Here is a 14805-nt window from a genome sequence, read left to right as displayed (position 1 = left end):
CCCTTTTCCTCCTGCGTGAGGAGACTCTCATGAGAGGGGTCCCTGAAGAGGGATGGGGAAGGCGGGTGGGAAGGGGTGGGGGTAGAAAGGAACTGGAGGGTATAACCCTGTTCCACTATGCTGAGGACCCTTCCATCAGAGGTTATAGCTGTCCAGGCAGGTAGGAAGAGAGAAAGGTGGTTGGAGAACACTGGGAAAGATGGGTCTGGGGAATAATCTGTTAGGTCGCCCTTGGACGCACCCTCAAAATGACTGTTTGGCCCCCTGCTTATTATGGGTCGAGCCCGACTGGGCAGAGGGTGGAGGCGGGTGGCTCGGGCAGCACTTGTAGCCCTTGGCTCATTTATGGGGCTTGTCCTGCTGAGGCTGGCTCCCCTGGCCCTGCAGCTGCTCCAGTTTGAACCGCTTACGCGCCGGGGCTGGGACGTAGAGATCCAGGGTTTTCATGGTGTTGTGGGAGTCCTTGAGGCCATGCAATTTGCTGTTTGTTTGCTCTGCAAATAGGGTCCGGCCATCGAAGGGTAGGTCCTGCATAGACTGCTGGGCCTCGGTGGACAACCCGAAAGGGACCGTGAGCTACTACGGGCCAGTTGCCGGGAGGATCGTCCTGAGTAGGGCGACCTTCCTTTTGGAGATGGGCCATTATGGCCCGGTGATCAGCGGTATCTCGTGTTTGATTGGTCCTGGGATTGGTAACAAGCCCTTGGAGATAGTTGGGGCTGGTCCCGGAGTTCTTGCTGCGAGGCTTGTGCCTCAGAGGGTCTATGCCTATCTACCGGAGAGGTACGCCTCGAGTCCCTCGACCGGTGTTCCCTGTGTGGGGATTGCAGAAGGCTCTGCTGAGCCTGCCTCTCCAGTGCTGAGGCATGGCGGCTGCAGGCGGGCAAACACTGGCGGGATGTCCATCTCGATGGGGAATGGTACCGCTGAGGCAGGGACACACGCATAGATCCCAACTCGGGTTTTCCACAAGACCAGGGTACCACGGGAGCTGGTGAGGGTGGCACTGGGAGCATCAGGATCTCCTGAGCTGCTTGAAGGGCTTCAGGTATCGATGGCACCTGATGCTGGCTGGGGCCTGAACTGCTATCTGGAGCTGCAGGCAAAGCATGGGATGGCCTGCACCACTCAACTTGAGCTGGGGCCCGACTTCCCAAGGGGGATGTTGAGTTGCCCGGCACGGATCTTGGCTCGCCCCCTGCCCTTTCCTTTCCCTTGCCAGGGGTAGGAGATCTTCCCCTCACAGTCTTTTTCGGTTTCTTGACTGAAGCCATGGAAGGAGACCGGTGCCAGCTTGTGGACAGCGCCTGGGGAGCACTGCACGTGGAGGCCATGGTGCTTGGTGTGGAGTCAGACCGCTGCTCTGGTGCTGGAGTGAGTGTCGATTCCATTAGGAGTGCTCTTAGATGGATATTGCGCTCCTTCTTCGTCCTAGGTTTGAAGGACTTGCAGATACAGCACTTGTCACTTATGTGCCCTTCACCTAAGCACCTTAGGCAGCTGATATGTGGATTGATAATGGGCATACGCTGTTTGCAGCAATCGCAGGGCTTAAAGCCTGGGGACTGTGGCACGTCCTGACCCCTGTCTGGGTCCCATTTGTGACTAATGAAAAGTTTGAGAACTACTACTAAAGGTAACTAAGAAACTACTAACTATATATAACTATTTTAGAGGATTTCAAAGTTTGCAAGAACAAAGAACGAAACAACGCTAGCCAAAGAAGCAGATATTCCAGCACCGTCACTGGCGACAAGAAGGAACTGAGGGTGGGAGGCGTCAGCGGCGCCCCTTATACCATGCGATGCGGGTGCCACTCTAGAGGGCACAAGAGCCGGTCCCCCATGGATACTGCTGAGGGAAAAACTTCTGGCACTGGTGCATGTGGCAAGCACACACACCTAATATGGAATGGACATGAGCAAGCACTTGAAGAAGAACTTTGTTCTTCAAGCTGTATTGTTCACGTCCATTCCATTCTAGATGTGTGCGCATGCACCTGCACAGTCGTCAGAGATTTTTGATTTAGCGGTATCCGTAGGGTTGGCTGTGGTGCCCTCTGGAGTGCTGCGCTCATGCGGCGGTATATAGGCATTGCCGACCCTACACCTCTCAGTTCCTTTTTGCCAGCAACTCCGACAGAGGGGTAGGAAGGCAGATAATGGAATGGACATGAACAATACATCTCAAATAACAACAGTTACGAAAGGTAGGTAACTGTTTTTCTTCAAGCGCTTGCTCATGTCAATTCCATTCTAGGTGACTCACAGGCAGTATCCTTAGAGTTCAGTCATGCGGCTTGCAACACTGGTCTACCAAAACCAGCATCGTCATGGACCTGCTGGGTGAGTGCGTAATGAGACGTAAACATGTGGATAGACAACCAGTGGCCCTGCAGATATCTTGAATCGGCACTTAGGCCAGGAAGGCTGTTGCCGAGGCTTGTGCCCTAGTCAAGTGGCGGTTACAGTCGCCGGTGGAAGCACTTTAGCCAGATCATAGCAGACAAGGATGCAGGTGGTAATCCATGATGAAATTCTCTTAGGCGGACACTGGAAGACTTTTCATCCTGTCCGCCACTACAATGAACAACTGTGTCGACTTACGGAATGGCTTGGTCCTTTAAGTGTAACAGGCTAGTGCGATCCTGACGTCCACAGAGTATAATTTTCACTCCTCTTCTGACTTATGAGATTTTGGAAAGAAGACAGGTAAGTATATGTCCAGGTTTGTATGAAACTGTGAAGCTATCTTGGGCAGGAAAGCTGGATGCAGTCACAGCTGGACCTTGTCCTTGTAAAACACCGTATAGGGAGGCTCCGAGGTAAGCGCCCTAATCTCAGAGACCTGCGGGCAGAAGTTTTTGTCAGCAGGAATGAAACCTTCTAGGAGAGTAGAAGCTGGGAGCAGGAAGCCAAAGGCTTGGGGTCGGGGGGCGGGGAGGAGAGAAAGATGGTTTATTGTTCACCCAACTGATCACTCTTTTTAATTGTGATGCATAATAATAAGCCAAGTTAGGGAAAACACTAAGCAGTGCTTTTTCTTGCTTTAGTGATCACTAACAAAGATTCTGGAATCATAACTCACTTGACAATTTTGTTGATGGAGCATGAGACAGAATAAAACACATTTGCTCTACCATCATTACAGCACATTGGCTTTCCAGTACTCACAGCAGAAAACATTTATTTGTGCCACTAGCCTAAGCTCCAGAAGAGTCACAGAGAGTAGGTGTTTGTATTAACAAGGTGCACATTTTTAGTTTAGTTTCTGACCATAACGATACACTTTACTATGACATGGGTCAGTTGCCATAAAGAAGAGCAAGGAGGAGAACGTAGCCTTTTGCTAAGTCCCTTTAGAGTGTAAAGTGGCATTTCTTTACATTCAATGCAATGTGCCTTTATTGATTTTTTCCCTCTTCTTTAAAGTGGATGCCTTTTGCTACAAAATGTAGATTTTGTTAGTAAATAGTAATCATAACAATAAGCTAAATCCTGAAAACATTATTATTATCATTAGTAAACATGTATTAGTAAATTTTGAGATCAACTGGATTACTCATGGGCTTGAATTCAATCATGTGCTTAAGTGTTTGCAAGATATGTGCCACAGATAAGAAAATGCCTGCCTCAGAGGGCTTATAGTTTAAAAGACACAAAACCAGACATCAGGCTACACTCTCATTGTAGCTAACATCTGTGGAGATGCACTTTTGATAGGCCAATGGTAGGAAAATTGTTAAAAAGTCTCAATGCACATAAAGCCATACAGGGTATTTCATCCAAAGATTTCAAAGCACTCTATGTATTTTTATTAATCACATGGTACTCATTGTACAGATGGGAAAACTAAATACCTTTACAAATCTGGCCCTAGGTGACTAACCCAAGGTCATACAGAAAGTTAGCAGCAGGGTCAGGAATAGGAGTCTTGACTCCTAGTAAAACACTGCAAGCACTAGAATACCTCATCACATATGGTTTAGAAGCATCCATTGTTTTTACCATTAGGAAGGAGAATCCACTTTCCCTTGCTCCCTGTGCAGTGAATGCAACACTGTGTTCTGTATTAATAGGAGAAAATGCCTTATGGAAATGTTCATATAATGGTGGGACTTTGGTAGCAGTGTTGTAAAGGATGTTACTTTTTAATTAGTATCTATCTATCTATCCATCCATCCACGTCAACTGCTCCCTCACATTCAGAAACAAACTATCAGTACTTCTAGTGCAGTGTTGTAGAAGGGCAGAACAACAGAGAGGATATAGCAAGAGCCTGAAAAACCATATCACCTGTTTGAAGTTGCCATTTTTCCTCTGCTCCCAGTCCATCATGTCATGAAAGATGGGGATCATGATGTTGCGGACCTCTGTCTGTGGGACCAGTGTGACACCAAGGAAGGGGCCAATCATTCCCGGAATAAAGTGAATTTTATGTTCACCTGGGCAACACAAAGCAATTTACATTTAATGAAAGCCTTCCTTTTTTATTATTCCCTGTTGAGAAGAAGGTGAGACTATATGGTAAAGACACATGCAACTTGTCCCTGCATTAAGCATAAAGAAGCAAACAGGTTCTTTCTCCAAAAATTATCAAATCAATGGTACTTTAAGTTTTCCATGGTGAAGTCTGCCTGGTTATCTTTACATTAATTAGTCTTTACATTTAGCAGAAACTGCAGATCCTACAGGGAAACTCATTCAATATCTGCTTCACCTTTATGTGTCAGATGCATTAATTCTGCCTGAGAAGATGGAGAGATTCCACTGCCGTTTTGGAGGCTCTGGCTCCTAAGGAGAAAGGGATTTTTCAAAGGAACTGTGATAATAGTATTTAATGGATCAGCTACAGGTCCTTTAGACTTTTTAGAGTTCCTTAACCTTAGTGGTATGAAATTTGCAATTGAATGGACAAGGACCTTGACTTTGAACGAAACAGTGTCACCTCTAGGTAGCAGAAATATACAGCATTGTTAGCAATTATTTTTATAGTGTGCTTCCACTGTAAAACTTTAGTAAATAAAACAAAATTATCTGAAAAAAACATTGATAGGGCAATATTGTTTTGAGATATCACTTCTCCACAAAATTATCTTTCAGATTAAATTGGGAATCCAACATACACCTACATATTGGAGGTTTTCCTCTAGTAAATTAATCAGTCTCTTAGGTGGTCCCAGAATTGCAAAAAGGCAGGGGTAGGAAAAGAGAAATAAACAAATCAGGAAAAGCAGAAAAGAATGATTTTGATTTAAAGAGATAATAATTTTAATCCCTATGGGGAGCATATGTCATTAACTCTGCAATATTAAAACTCCTATTTCATTTCTCAGGTTTCAGAGTAGCAGCTGTGTTAGTCTGTATTCACAAAAAGAAAAGGAGTACTTGTGGCACCTTAGAGACTAACAAATTTATTTGAGCATAAGCTTTCGTGAGCTACAGCTCACTTCATCCGGCTGTAGCTCACGAAAGCTTATGCTCAAATAAATTTGTTAGTCTCTAAGGTGCCACAAGTACTCCTTTTCTTATTTCATTTCTGTCATTCTGCATGTGAAGCATAAAGCAGACACTTTGGTATATTCCTCAAAATCATGATCTGGATGATTACAATTTAGACATACTAGATTTTGTCTTTTAAGCTGCATGTGACATTTGTTTAAGCCTGTTAACAATTTCATGAATATTGCTATCTATTTTTCAGACAAATAATGAGAAGCAAAGTGTGTTTCTAACATAACTAATACAGTGAAGTCAATGTGATACATTCCCTGCCAATGTGATGGGGCACATGTCATAAGATGCTATGCTGCACCCCAGCTCACTTCAACCAAAAGATGTTATTTAGATCAGAAATAAGTACAATTCATAGTTTTGTAGATTATAAGGAGGCCAGAAGGGATCACTGTGATCATCTAATCTAACCTCATGTATAACACAGGCCACAGGATTTCCCTGATATAATTCCTGTTTGAACTAGACCATATCATTTAGAAAAACATCCAATCTTGATTTTAAAATTGGCAGTGATGGAGAATCCACCACAACCCTTGGTAAATTGTTCCAATGGATAACTACCCTCGCTGTTAAAAATTTATGCCTTATTTCTAGGGTGAATTTGTCTAGCTGCAATTTCCAGCCACTAGATCTTGTTATGCCTTTGTCTGCCAGATTGAAGAGCCCTCTGTTACCTGTTCCATAAGTAGATTCTTATAGACTGAGATCAAATCACCCCTTAATATTGTCTCTGTTAAGATAACAGATTGAGCTCCTTGAGTCCTTCACTATATAACATGTTTTCAATCCTTTCATCATTTTTGTGGCTCTTCTCTGAATCCTTTCCAATCAATATCAATGTCTTTCATGAATTTTGGACACCAGAAATGGGCACTATATTCCAGAAGCGGTTGCACCTGTGCCAAATATAGAGGTAAAATAACCCCTCTACTCCTAGTCAACATTCCCTGTTTTTTAATAATCAAGAAACACATTAGCGCTTTTGGCCATAGCTTTACTCTGCGAGCTCTTGTTCAGCTGATTATCCACCATGCCCCCCAAGTACTTTTGGAGTCACTGCTTGCCAGGACAGAATTCCCCCATCCTAGAAGTAAGGCCTACATTCTTTGTTCCTAGATGTAGGATTTTACATGTAGCCACATTAAAAGCTTATTTGTTGCTTGCACCCAGTTCACCAAGTGATCCAGATCATTCTGTAGCAGTGACTTATCCTCTTCATTATTTACTACCCAATCTTTGTGTCATCCACAAACTTTACCAGGAATGATTGTATGTTTTCTTCCCAGACAGATAAATGTGTTAAATAGCATAGGGCCAAGAAATGATCTCTGTGGGGCCCCACTAAGAACACGTTTGCCTGATTATGCTTCCCCATTTACAATCACATTTTGTGAGCTATCAGTTAGCTAGTTTTAGCAGATTCAATATATGCTGTGTTGATTTAGTAACATTCCAGTGTCAATCAAAATATCATATGGTACAAACTCAAATGACTTACAGAAATGTAAAGTCTATTACAACTGGTGTAACAACTATTGGATAATTGTGGGCAAACTTTTGTGTTTTTTTAACCAGAAACAGAGAATTTGTTTCAGAGTAGCAACCGTGTTAGTCTGTATTCGCAAAAAGAAAAAGAGTACTTGATGCATTCCGATGAAGTGAGCTGTAGCTCACGAAAGCTTATGCTCAAATAAATTTGTTAGTCTCTAAGGTGCCACAAGTACTCCTTTTCTTTTTGTGAATACAGACTAACACAGCTGCTACTCTGAAACCTGAGAAATGAAGTGTCTCTAAGGTGCCACAAGTACTCCTTTTCTTTTTAGAGAATTTGTTATTATACTTATCAGACACATTAATAAAGCACTCATAAATATGCATGTCTCTTACTGCATGTCTCATGCATGGATTCACCAAGGGAAGGTCATGCCTGACTAATCTAATCGCCTTTTATGATGAGATTACTGGTTCTGTGGATGAAGGGAAAGCAGTGGATGTATTGTTTCTTGACTTTAGCAAAGCTTTTGACACGGTCTCCCACGGTATTCTTGTCAGCAAGTTAAGGAAGTATGGGCTGGATGAATGCACTATAAGGTGGGTAGAAAGCTGGCTAGATTGTCGGGCTCAACGGGTAGTTATCATGGCTCCATGTCTAGTTGGCAGCCGGTATCAAGTGGAGTGCCCCAAGGGTCGGTCCTGGGGCCGGTTTTGTTCAATATCTTCATAAATGATCTGGAGGATGGTGTGGATTGCACTCTCAGCAAATTTGCGGATGATACTAAACTGGGAGGAGTGGTAGATACGCTGGAGGGGAGGGATAGGATACAGAAGGACCTAGACAAATTGGAGGATTGGGCCAAAAGAAATCTGATGAGGTTCAATAAGGATAAGTGCAGGGTCCTGCACTTAGGACGGAAGAACCCAATGCACAGCTACAGACTAGGGACTGAATGGCTAGGCAGCAGTTCTGTGGAAAAGGACCTAGGGGTGACAGTGGACGAGAAGCTGGATATGAGTCAGCAGTGTGCCCTTGTTGCCAAGAAGGCCAGTGGCATTTTGGGATGTATAAGTAGGGGCATAGTGAGCAGATCGAGGGACATGATCGTTCCCCTCTATTCAACATTGGTGAGGCCTCATCTGGAGTACTGTGTCCAGTTTTGGGCCCCACACTTCAAGAAGGATGTGGATAAATTGGAGAGAGTCCAGCGAAGGGCAACAAAAATGATTAGGGGTCTGGAACACATGACTTATGAGGAGAGGCTGAGGGAGCTGGGATTGTTTAGCCTGCAGAAGAGAAGAATGAGGGGGGATTTGATAGCTGCTTTCAACTACCTGAAAGGGGGTTCCAAAGAGGATGGCTCTAGACTGTTCTCAATGGTAGCAGATGACAGAACGAGGAGTAATGGTCTCAAGTTGCAGTGGGGGAGGTTTAGATTGGATATTAGGAAAAACTTTTTCACTAAGAGGGTGGTGAAACACTGGAATGCGTTACCTAGGGAGGTGGTAGAATCTCCTTCCTTAGAGGCTTTTAAGGTCAGGCTTGACAAAGCCCTGGCTGGGATGATTTAACTGGGATTTGGTCCTGCTTCGAGCAGGGGGTTGGACTAGATGACCTTCTGGGGTCCCTTCCAACCCTTATATTCTATGATTCTATGTCTCTTCCGTACATGATCGCTAGCTGTGCACTTTTAGAATTCTGCATCACCCTGACTTGTTCTGTTGTACCATTTGCAAATGGATGAAATTGGACACAGCTGTAAAGGTTTAGTTTCAGCGATGCAGTCATAGACCAGATTAAAGTCAAGAGTGTACAACCGTATCTCAAGTACTAGACTAGATTGCAGCACAACAGCATGGATTTCCAAATGCTAATGCAGTACATCATCTGGGAATACCAAAGAAAAGCTGTTGAAACCAGTCACTATAAGATTTGAGAGTAAAGTATTCAAATTCATAGGAATGAGTTATTTCAAATGAGAAAAATATCACCATAGAGCTATTCAGAAAGTCATTTTTTTTAGTTGAAAATTCCTGAAGAAACTACAAGACCCAGCATAAGCTCTGTGGTGTCACAGCACTAAAGCTGAATATTAGTAATGCAATTTTTGAACAACTTTAGTTTTGGTGATTAAGAGGAGAATAGGAGACAAAGAGACATACCCAGGTTCTGCCACATGCTGAACAACTCATATGCCATCATCACTCGCATGTCGCCGTATCTGAAAGAGACAGCATAGACAATCCCTTAATGGGACAAAATACAGCAAGCTGGTGATCTAATGAAATTAAATCAATATTTAAACCAAGGTTATACTTTTTAAGAACACCAAGGGATTCATCAAATTGTTGCATACTTGTCCTATGACCTCTACGTATGATTTTTCTGGGATGATTCCTCTCACTGCCTGTAATGTATGGGATTTTGTGATAAAAACCTATGTCCTACTTTTGAGGTTATGTCAAAAATCAGAGTTTTGGAGGCAAGGAGATCATATTCTTACTTGTCCAGAATCTTCTTTCTCTTAGCTGGAGTGACAATTTCTAGCTGCAGGCTTGGCTGGTTTATAAACAGAACTGCCAAGCTGAAATAGGAGTTCCACACCTAGAAAACAGGAAGGAAATTAAACACATGACAGTCCAAAGGCAGAACAAGTTCTGAACACAAACATACATGCCATGTTTACATTTTACAGAAGGCATCAGGTTGTTCCACCTTAAGTCAGAGGAAAATAGGTAATTATGTCTCAATAAACCAGATGTAATAATAAACTAAGTTAAATCAGTGCCAAGAATTATACAAATACTGGAGGGAATGACAATTAAAAGAATCCAGCAGCAACGGAGTGGTGGGGCTTCAGACATAGGCCTTTAACCTCTTGACACCTGAATTCAACTCTGCATTAGGCCAAAAGTGAAATGAGTTTGGCAGTTTCAAATATTCCTAGTGAACACGTTTTCATACCCTAAACCACAACATAGAGTGTGCTTTGAATTACATTAGACACTATACATTCTTGACTTTAGCCAATGCAAGCAGTCTCACTTTTCGTACCATTAGAATTCATAATGCTTCTGCTCTTCTGGGATTTTCCAGTTCAGTCAAAGCCTCAGCAGAGTTTGATGACTGTATCAGCTAGTTTATTTTCTGAGCTAATGAACACAGTGAACATAATCTATTAACATAGAGTAGCCACTGTTCCTGCATTGCTGCTGGTTTTAAAGGCTGTCATGAAATTTTCTAGATCTCAATCCTTACCTTAAAATCAAAGTCTGTTTCTGTGAAGTTCTTGTGCAGGGCAGAAGACAGGTACTGGACTGTGGTAACTATGATACTATAATTAAAAAAAAGATCGTTTTCAATCAGCAGTACAAATTACATTCAGAGAGTTTTTGAATGGCTCTGAGCACTGGTGCTTTCTGTTACATTTCAAAATGCATTTTGGCACTCTTTCTTTATGCAGTCATTTCTAGATATCACCATAAAGGTCACTGTATTTTGTTTTTTTTTTTAACAAAGACTTCAAATTAAATAATGCAAGGACGAATTCACAAATATGTTTTCCTGAACTATTGTAGATATTGGAAACTGAAGAATATCTTTGTAATTGATGAGTTTATTTTGAAAAGTCCAGTACTGCAGTTAATAAATAAAAGAACAAACATAACTTATTTATTTTTGTTTCTGTGCATTTCTTTAATCAAAAATCAGGTAGGCACAATCCTCTACGGTTTTTGGACTTTGCTGTAAATTGATCTCCTCTGTACATTTTGGGTAATATTTTGTAAGCTCTGGGTTCACTGGGAAACGTAAATATGTTTGTAGGTGCTTTGAGCAGGGGGTTGAATTAGATGACCTCCTGAGGTCCCTTCCAATCCTGATATTCTATGAAATGCCTTTAATTAAATGGGAATAAATCATGTAACAACATGCAAGAATTAATGAAGTCTAATTTGCTTTGGTATAAAAAAGAAATAGGCTAAAGCTCAGCATCTCATTCATGTGATACTTTCAGCGACATTGATAAATGCACCTTATTTCAACCTGAAGAGATTTCCAGCTAAGCAGCGCCAGCAGGATGAGGTTATCTAGGTAACCAGGTCTTTTTTACTTTATATGGATTTCTCTTGTCCTGTAGTACAGCATGTAACCTGGGGGTTCACAACATCTATAGCTACTTCTTTCACTTCTCGTTAGCACTGTGAACTCACAGAGCATACAACACCACTGTTATAATATAGATATTCAGGCCTGTCTGTAAAGCCCTATACTCTAAGAATTTAAGTGTATTCTTATCACTTGGCTAGTTAGAGGTATAAAAGAAAGAATCAAAATCACTGTCTGCCAGTGTAAGGTCCTTCTCTTACTGTGACAGTCTGAGGCCCTGTGCTTAGGCTAAGATATTTGGCTAAGCAACAGAGGCAGCCATAAGCTGGGAAGCGATGGGTCACCTCCTCACATTCCAAACTAGTCACATTGAAATAAGGTGCTATTGGGCTGTTAGGAATATACTCCTGTCCTGATAGTGCCTATCGCCTCCAGAGAAAGGGAAGTGCCTAGAAAATGTAAAAGGAAACTTAGTTTGATAGCATCCTGTCTGGCAAGAACTCACTTATCAATAGCTGGGATGTAAAATCCTCACTTCTGTATTGTTTTGTCATAATAGTTCCCACTTTGCTATAGTTTGTCTGTATAATCTCTGTCTGGTTCTGTGATTGTTCCTGTCTGCTGTATAATTAATTTTGCTGCGTGTAAACTAATTGAGGTGGTGGGATATAATTGGTTACATAATCATGTTACAATATGTTAGGATTGGTTAGTTAAATTTCAGGAAAATGATTGGTTAAGGTATAGCTAAGCAGAACTCAAGTTTTACTATATAGTCTGCAGTCAATCAGGAAGTGGGTGGGTGGGAAATGGGAACAGGGAATGGGGGTGGGGAAATTGGAATCATGTTTTGCTAAAGGGGGAAATGGGAACAGGGAATGGGGGTGGGGAAATTGGAATCGTGTTTTGCTAAAGGGGGAAATGGGAACAGGGAATGGGGGTGGGGAAATTGAAATCGTGTTTTGCTAAAGGGGGAAATGGGAACAGGGAATGGGGGTGGGGAAATTGGAATCATGTTTAGGCTAAGGGCAGGAATGGGAACAGGGACACAGGTGTAAGGCTCTGTGGTGTCAGAGCTGGGAAGGGGGACACTAAGGAAGGAAACTGGAATCATGCTTGCTGGAAGTTCACCCCAATAAACATCGAATTGTTTGCACCTTTGGACTTTGGGTATTGTTGCTCTCTGTTCATGTGAGAAGGACAAGGGAAGTAAGTGGGTGAAGGAATAAGCCCCCTAACAACCACAGCTGACCAATCAGCCTTCAGGAAGAGGTCCATGACATCATCTTGCAATGTGGACCCCTCCAGTACTTCAGTTAGTCAACTGTGATGCTACAGTTAGGTTAGCTAATAAAATGAGACACTAGTAGGTAACCCCAGCCTCTGGGTATAATCCTGGCTCTCAGCCTGCTGCTGCTACCTCCTAAAAACAACAGAAAAAGCTTGACAAGGCAAAAATAAAAAACAAAACTAAAAAATTCAAGCCCAAATGACAACTGCATAATCAAGAAATAATGATTTCAATCTGATACCTTGTCATCTGGTGTAAGGACTGTGGTCTGCCCCTCCTTTTCTAAAAAAAATTGAGTCCACCACCAGGGCCGTCTCTAGAGTTTTTGCCGCCCTAAGCAAAAAAATTGCCGTCCCAGCAATTGCCGAAGCAAAAAAGAAACAAAAAAAAAAAAAAAAGCCAACCGGTGGCCGGAACGCCGCCCCTGGAATTGTGCCGCCCCAAGCACGTGCTTGCTTTGCTGGTGCCTAGAGCCGGTCCTGTCCGCCACTGATCTAAGCTGAGTTGTTCTGGTCTTTCACCCAAAGAGCATGTTTACAACCTGTAGGGATGCTGGTTCTGTCAGGAGCAGTAGCCCCAGGCAGTGCACCAGCAACAAACTGCGAGAAAACTCCTTGGTGAGTTTTGTTGCTGTTTTTTAAATTGAGACACAATGAAGAGGTGGGGAAAGGATAGGTCAGTGGTTTGAGCATTGAACTCAGAGCCTTGGGTTTAGCAGGCCAATCTCTGAGGGGGCCATTTAGGGATCTGGGGCAAAAATTGGGGATTGGTCCCACTTTGAACAGGGGGTTGGACTAGATGACCTCCTGAGGTCCCTTCCAACCCTGATATTCTATGATTAAGCCAGAGAGGTAACAACGTGGGTAAAAGGAAAATTAAGACCATAAGCACTATATATCCAAGAGCTATGTATACCTCAGCAGCTCCTTCCATTTTAGTAACTTGGCTGAAATGGAAGAGCCAGTCTTTTTGGCTATCCCTCCTTGCACCTCAGACTATTGACAAAGTGCATTTATCACATGGCAAGAGGAAACCATGCCTCCCTCAGTCAGGGAAGGATTTGTGGGGTAATTGTGGATACAGACATAGATAACTGGAATTGGTGTCTAGTTCTACTCAGCACTTAAAGAGTGTTGCCTGTCTTCAAAGCAATGGACCTAAGCAAAGCAATTACCGAAACTTTACAGATGGGAAAACAGACAAAGGGGCAGATGTTCAAAGGGGTAAATAAACTCCATATGTGACTAACTTTGGGCAGATCATTTTAGCTCACTATCACTTGTGTGCATAAGTGATAGAATTTACATACAGGAAGCCTATTTGCACTTGGTTTTCGTGAAAAAAGAGCGATTTATAGTATTAACTCTATAGTATGTGTGCCCACTGGTAGCATGTAAAACTTGTACATGAAAGTGATCATTCATTGACAGAAGCCCTAATTTGGCCCTGATAGCTTAAGTAACTTTGCAGAACCAGGATTAGTACTCAGGAGGAGTTCCTGCCTAGAGTCCCACCCCTCAGTCCACTAAAACACACTGTTTCTCTGGGATTGAGAAGCCCTAATGTAGAGTACCCCCAGAGTTCTCAAACGAACATTCAGTGCTTTAAACATGTCCATACTCACTTGCTGGTGAGCAACCTCATCACCATCCAGTCCCGAGGAAAGACACTCATCTTCATTAGATTTCGAAACACACAGAAAATCTTCAGCAGGAACTCCTAATACACAGATAAAAGAGAATAATAAGCAGTGGCAGCTGTAGGCAAATGTACTTTCCTAGCCACAGCCAAGACAATTAAGCTAATTATGTTTCCCTTGCTTGATCCCTGTGTCACTAGGCTACATAGCTCAGGACATGGAAGCAGCACGTATGGGAATGAGACAGATACAGTTGTTTTCAGCAGGTGCACTCTCCTATATTTTAAAGCTTACAGTGCAGCACTTTATTTTACTTTATTCCATATGACATTTCAGTAGTGTCATGCAGAATTCTGGTCTGAGTTCCCAGCGTGCCTTTTGGAGGAACTGTTATTTATTTAATTTATATTAAAAGGGGTATGTTTTCATGGTTCTAGGCACCCCTGTCATAAAATAAAAAAATGAATAAAAATAAATTATTTTATAGGTTATGTAATATGGTAATATAAGATCCCATTTATGATGAAGAAGAAAGGACTTGCTAAAGGCATCCCACCCCGATGTCTGTTTCTAAAAGGACCACTTCAGAGAGAGAGAGAGAGAGTGTATGTGTCTATCATGCAAAAAAACCTAAGGGAGAAAGAAGAGTGGTCTAGCAGTCCTGAACAAAGGATTGAGGAAAAACTCCTGAGATCAAATCCTGGCTCTGCCAATGACTTACTTTTTGATTCTGAATAAATCACTTAGCAACTCACTA

The 14805-nt window shown here is 42.5% G+C and overlaps 1 protein-coding gene across 9 annotated transcripts in view; it reads right to left on the bottom strand.

Annotated features, from left to right (window-relative positions):
- The window catches only part of DOCK3 (dedicator of cytokinesis 3), a 609762-nt gene that overhangs the window by 70783 nt on the left and 524174 nt on the right, over positions 1 to 14805 (bottom strand). For all 9 annotated transcript variants that reach the window (XM_048858121.2, XM_048858128.2, XM_048858122.2 and 6 more), the window contains exons 28-32: positions 14034 to 14128; positions 10270 to 10345; positions 9515 to 9615; positions 9174 to 9232; positions 4296 to 4444 (exon numbers count right to left, since the gene is read on the bottom strand). In XM_048858121.2, the coding sequence (XP_048714078.1) occupies positions 4296 to 4444; positions 9174 to 9232; positions 9515 to 9615; positions 10270 to 10345; positions 14034 to 14128 (480 nt within the window). The remainder of the gene's footprint in view (positions 1 to 4295; positions 4445 to 9173; positions 9233 to 9514; positions 9616 to 10269; positions 10346 to 14033; positions 14129 to 14805) is intronic.

The sequence above is a fragment of the Caretta caretta genome, chromosome 7, assembly GCF_965140235.1.
Source record: "Caretta caretta isolate rCarCar2 chromosome 7, rCarCar1.hap1, whole genome shotgun sequence".
In the NCBI taxonomy this organism is placed as follows: Eukaryota; Metazoa; Chordata; order Testudines; family Cheloniidae; genus Caretta; species Caretta caretta.
This window is presented reverse-complemented; position numbering and strand designations above follow the sequence as displayed.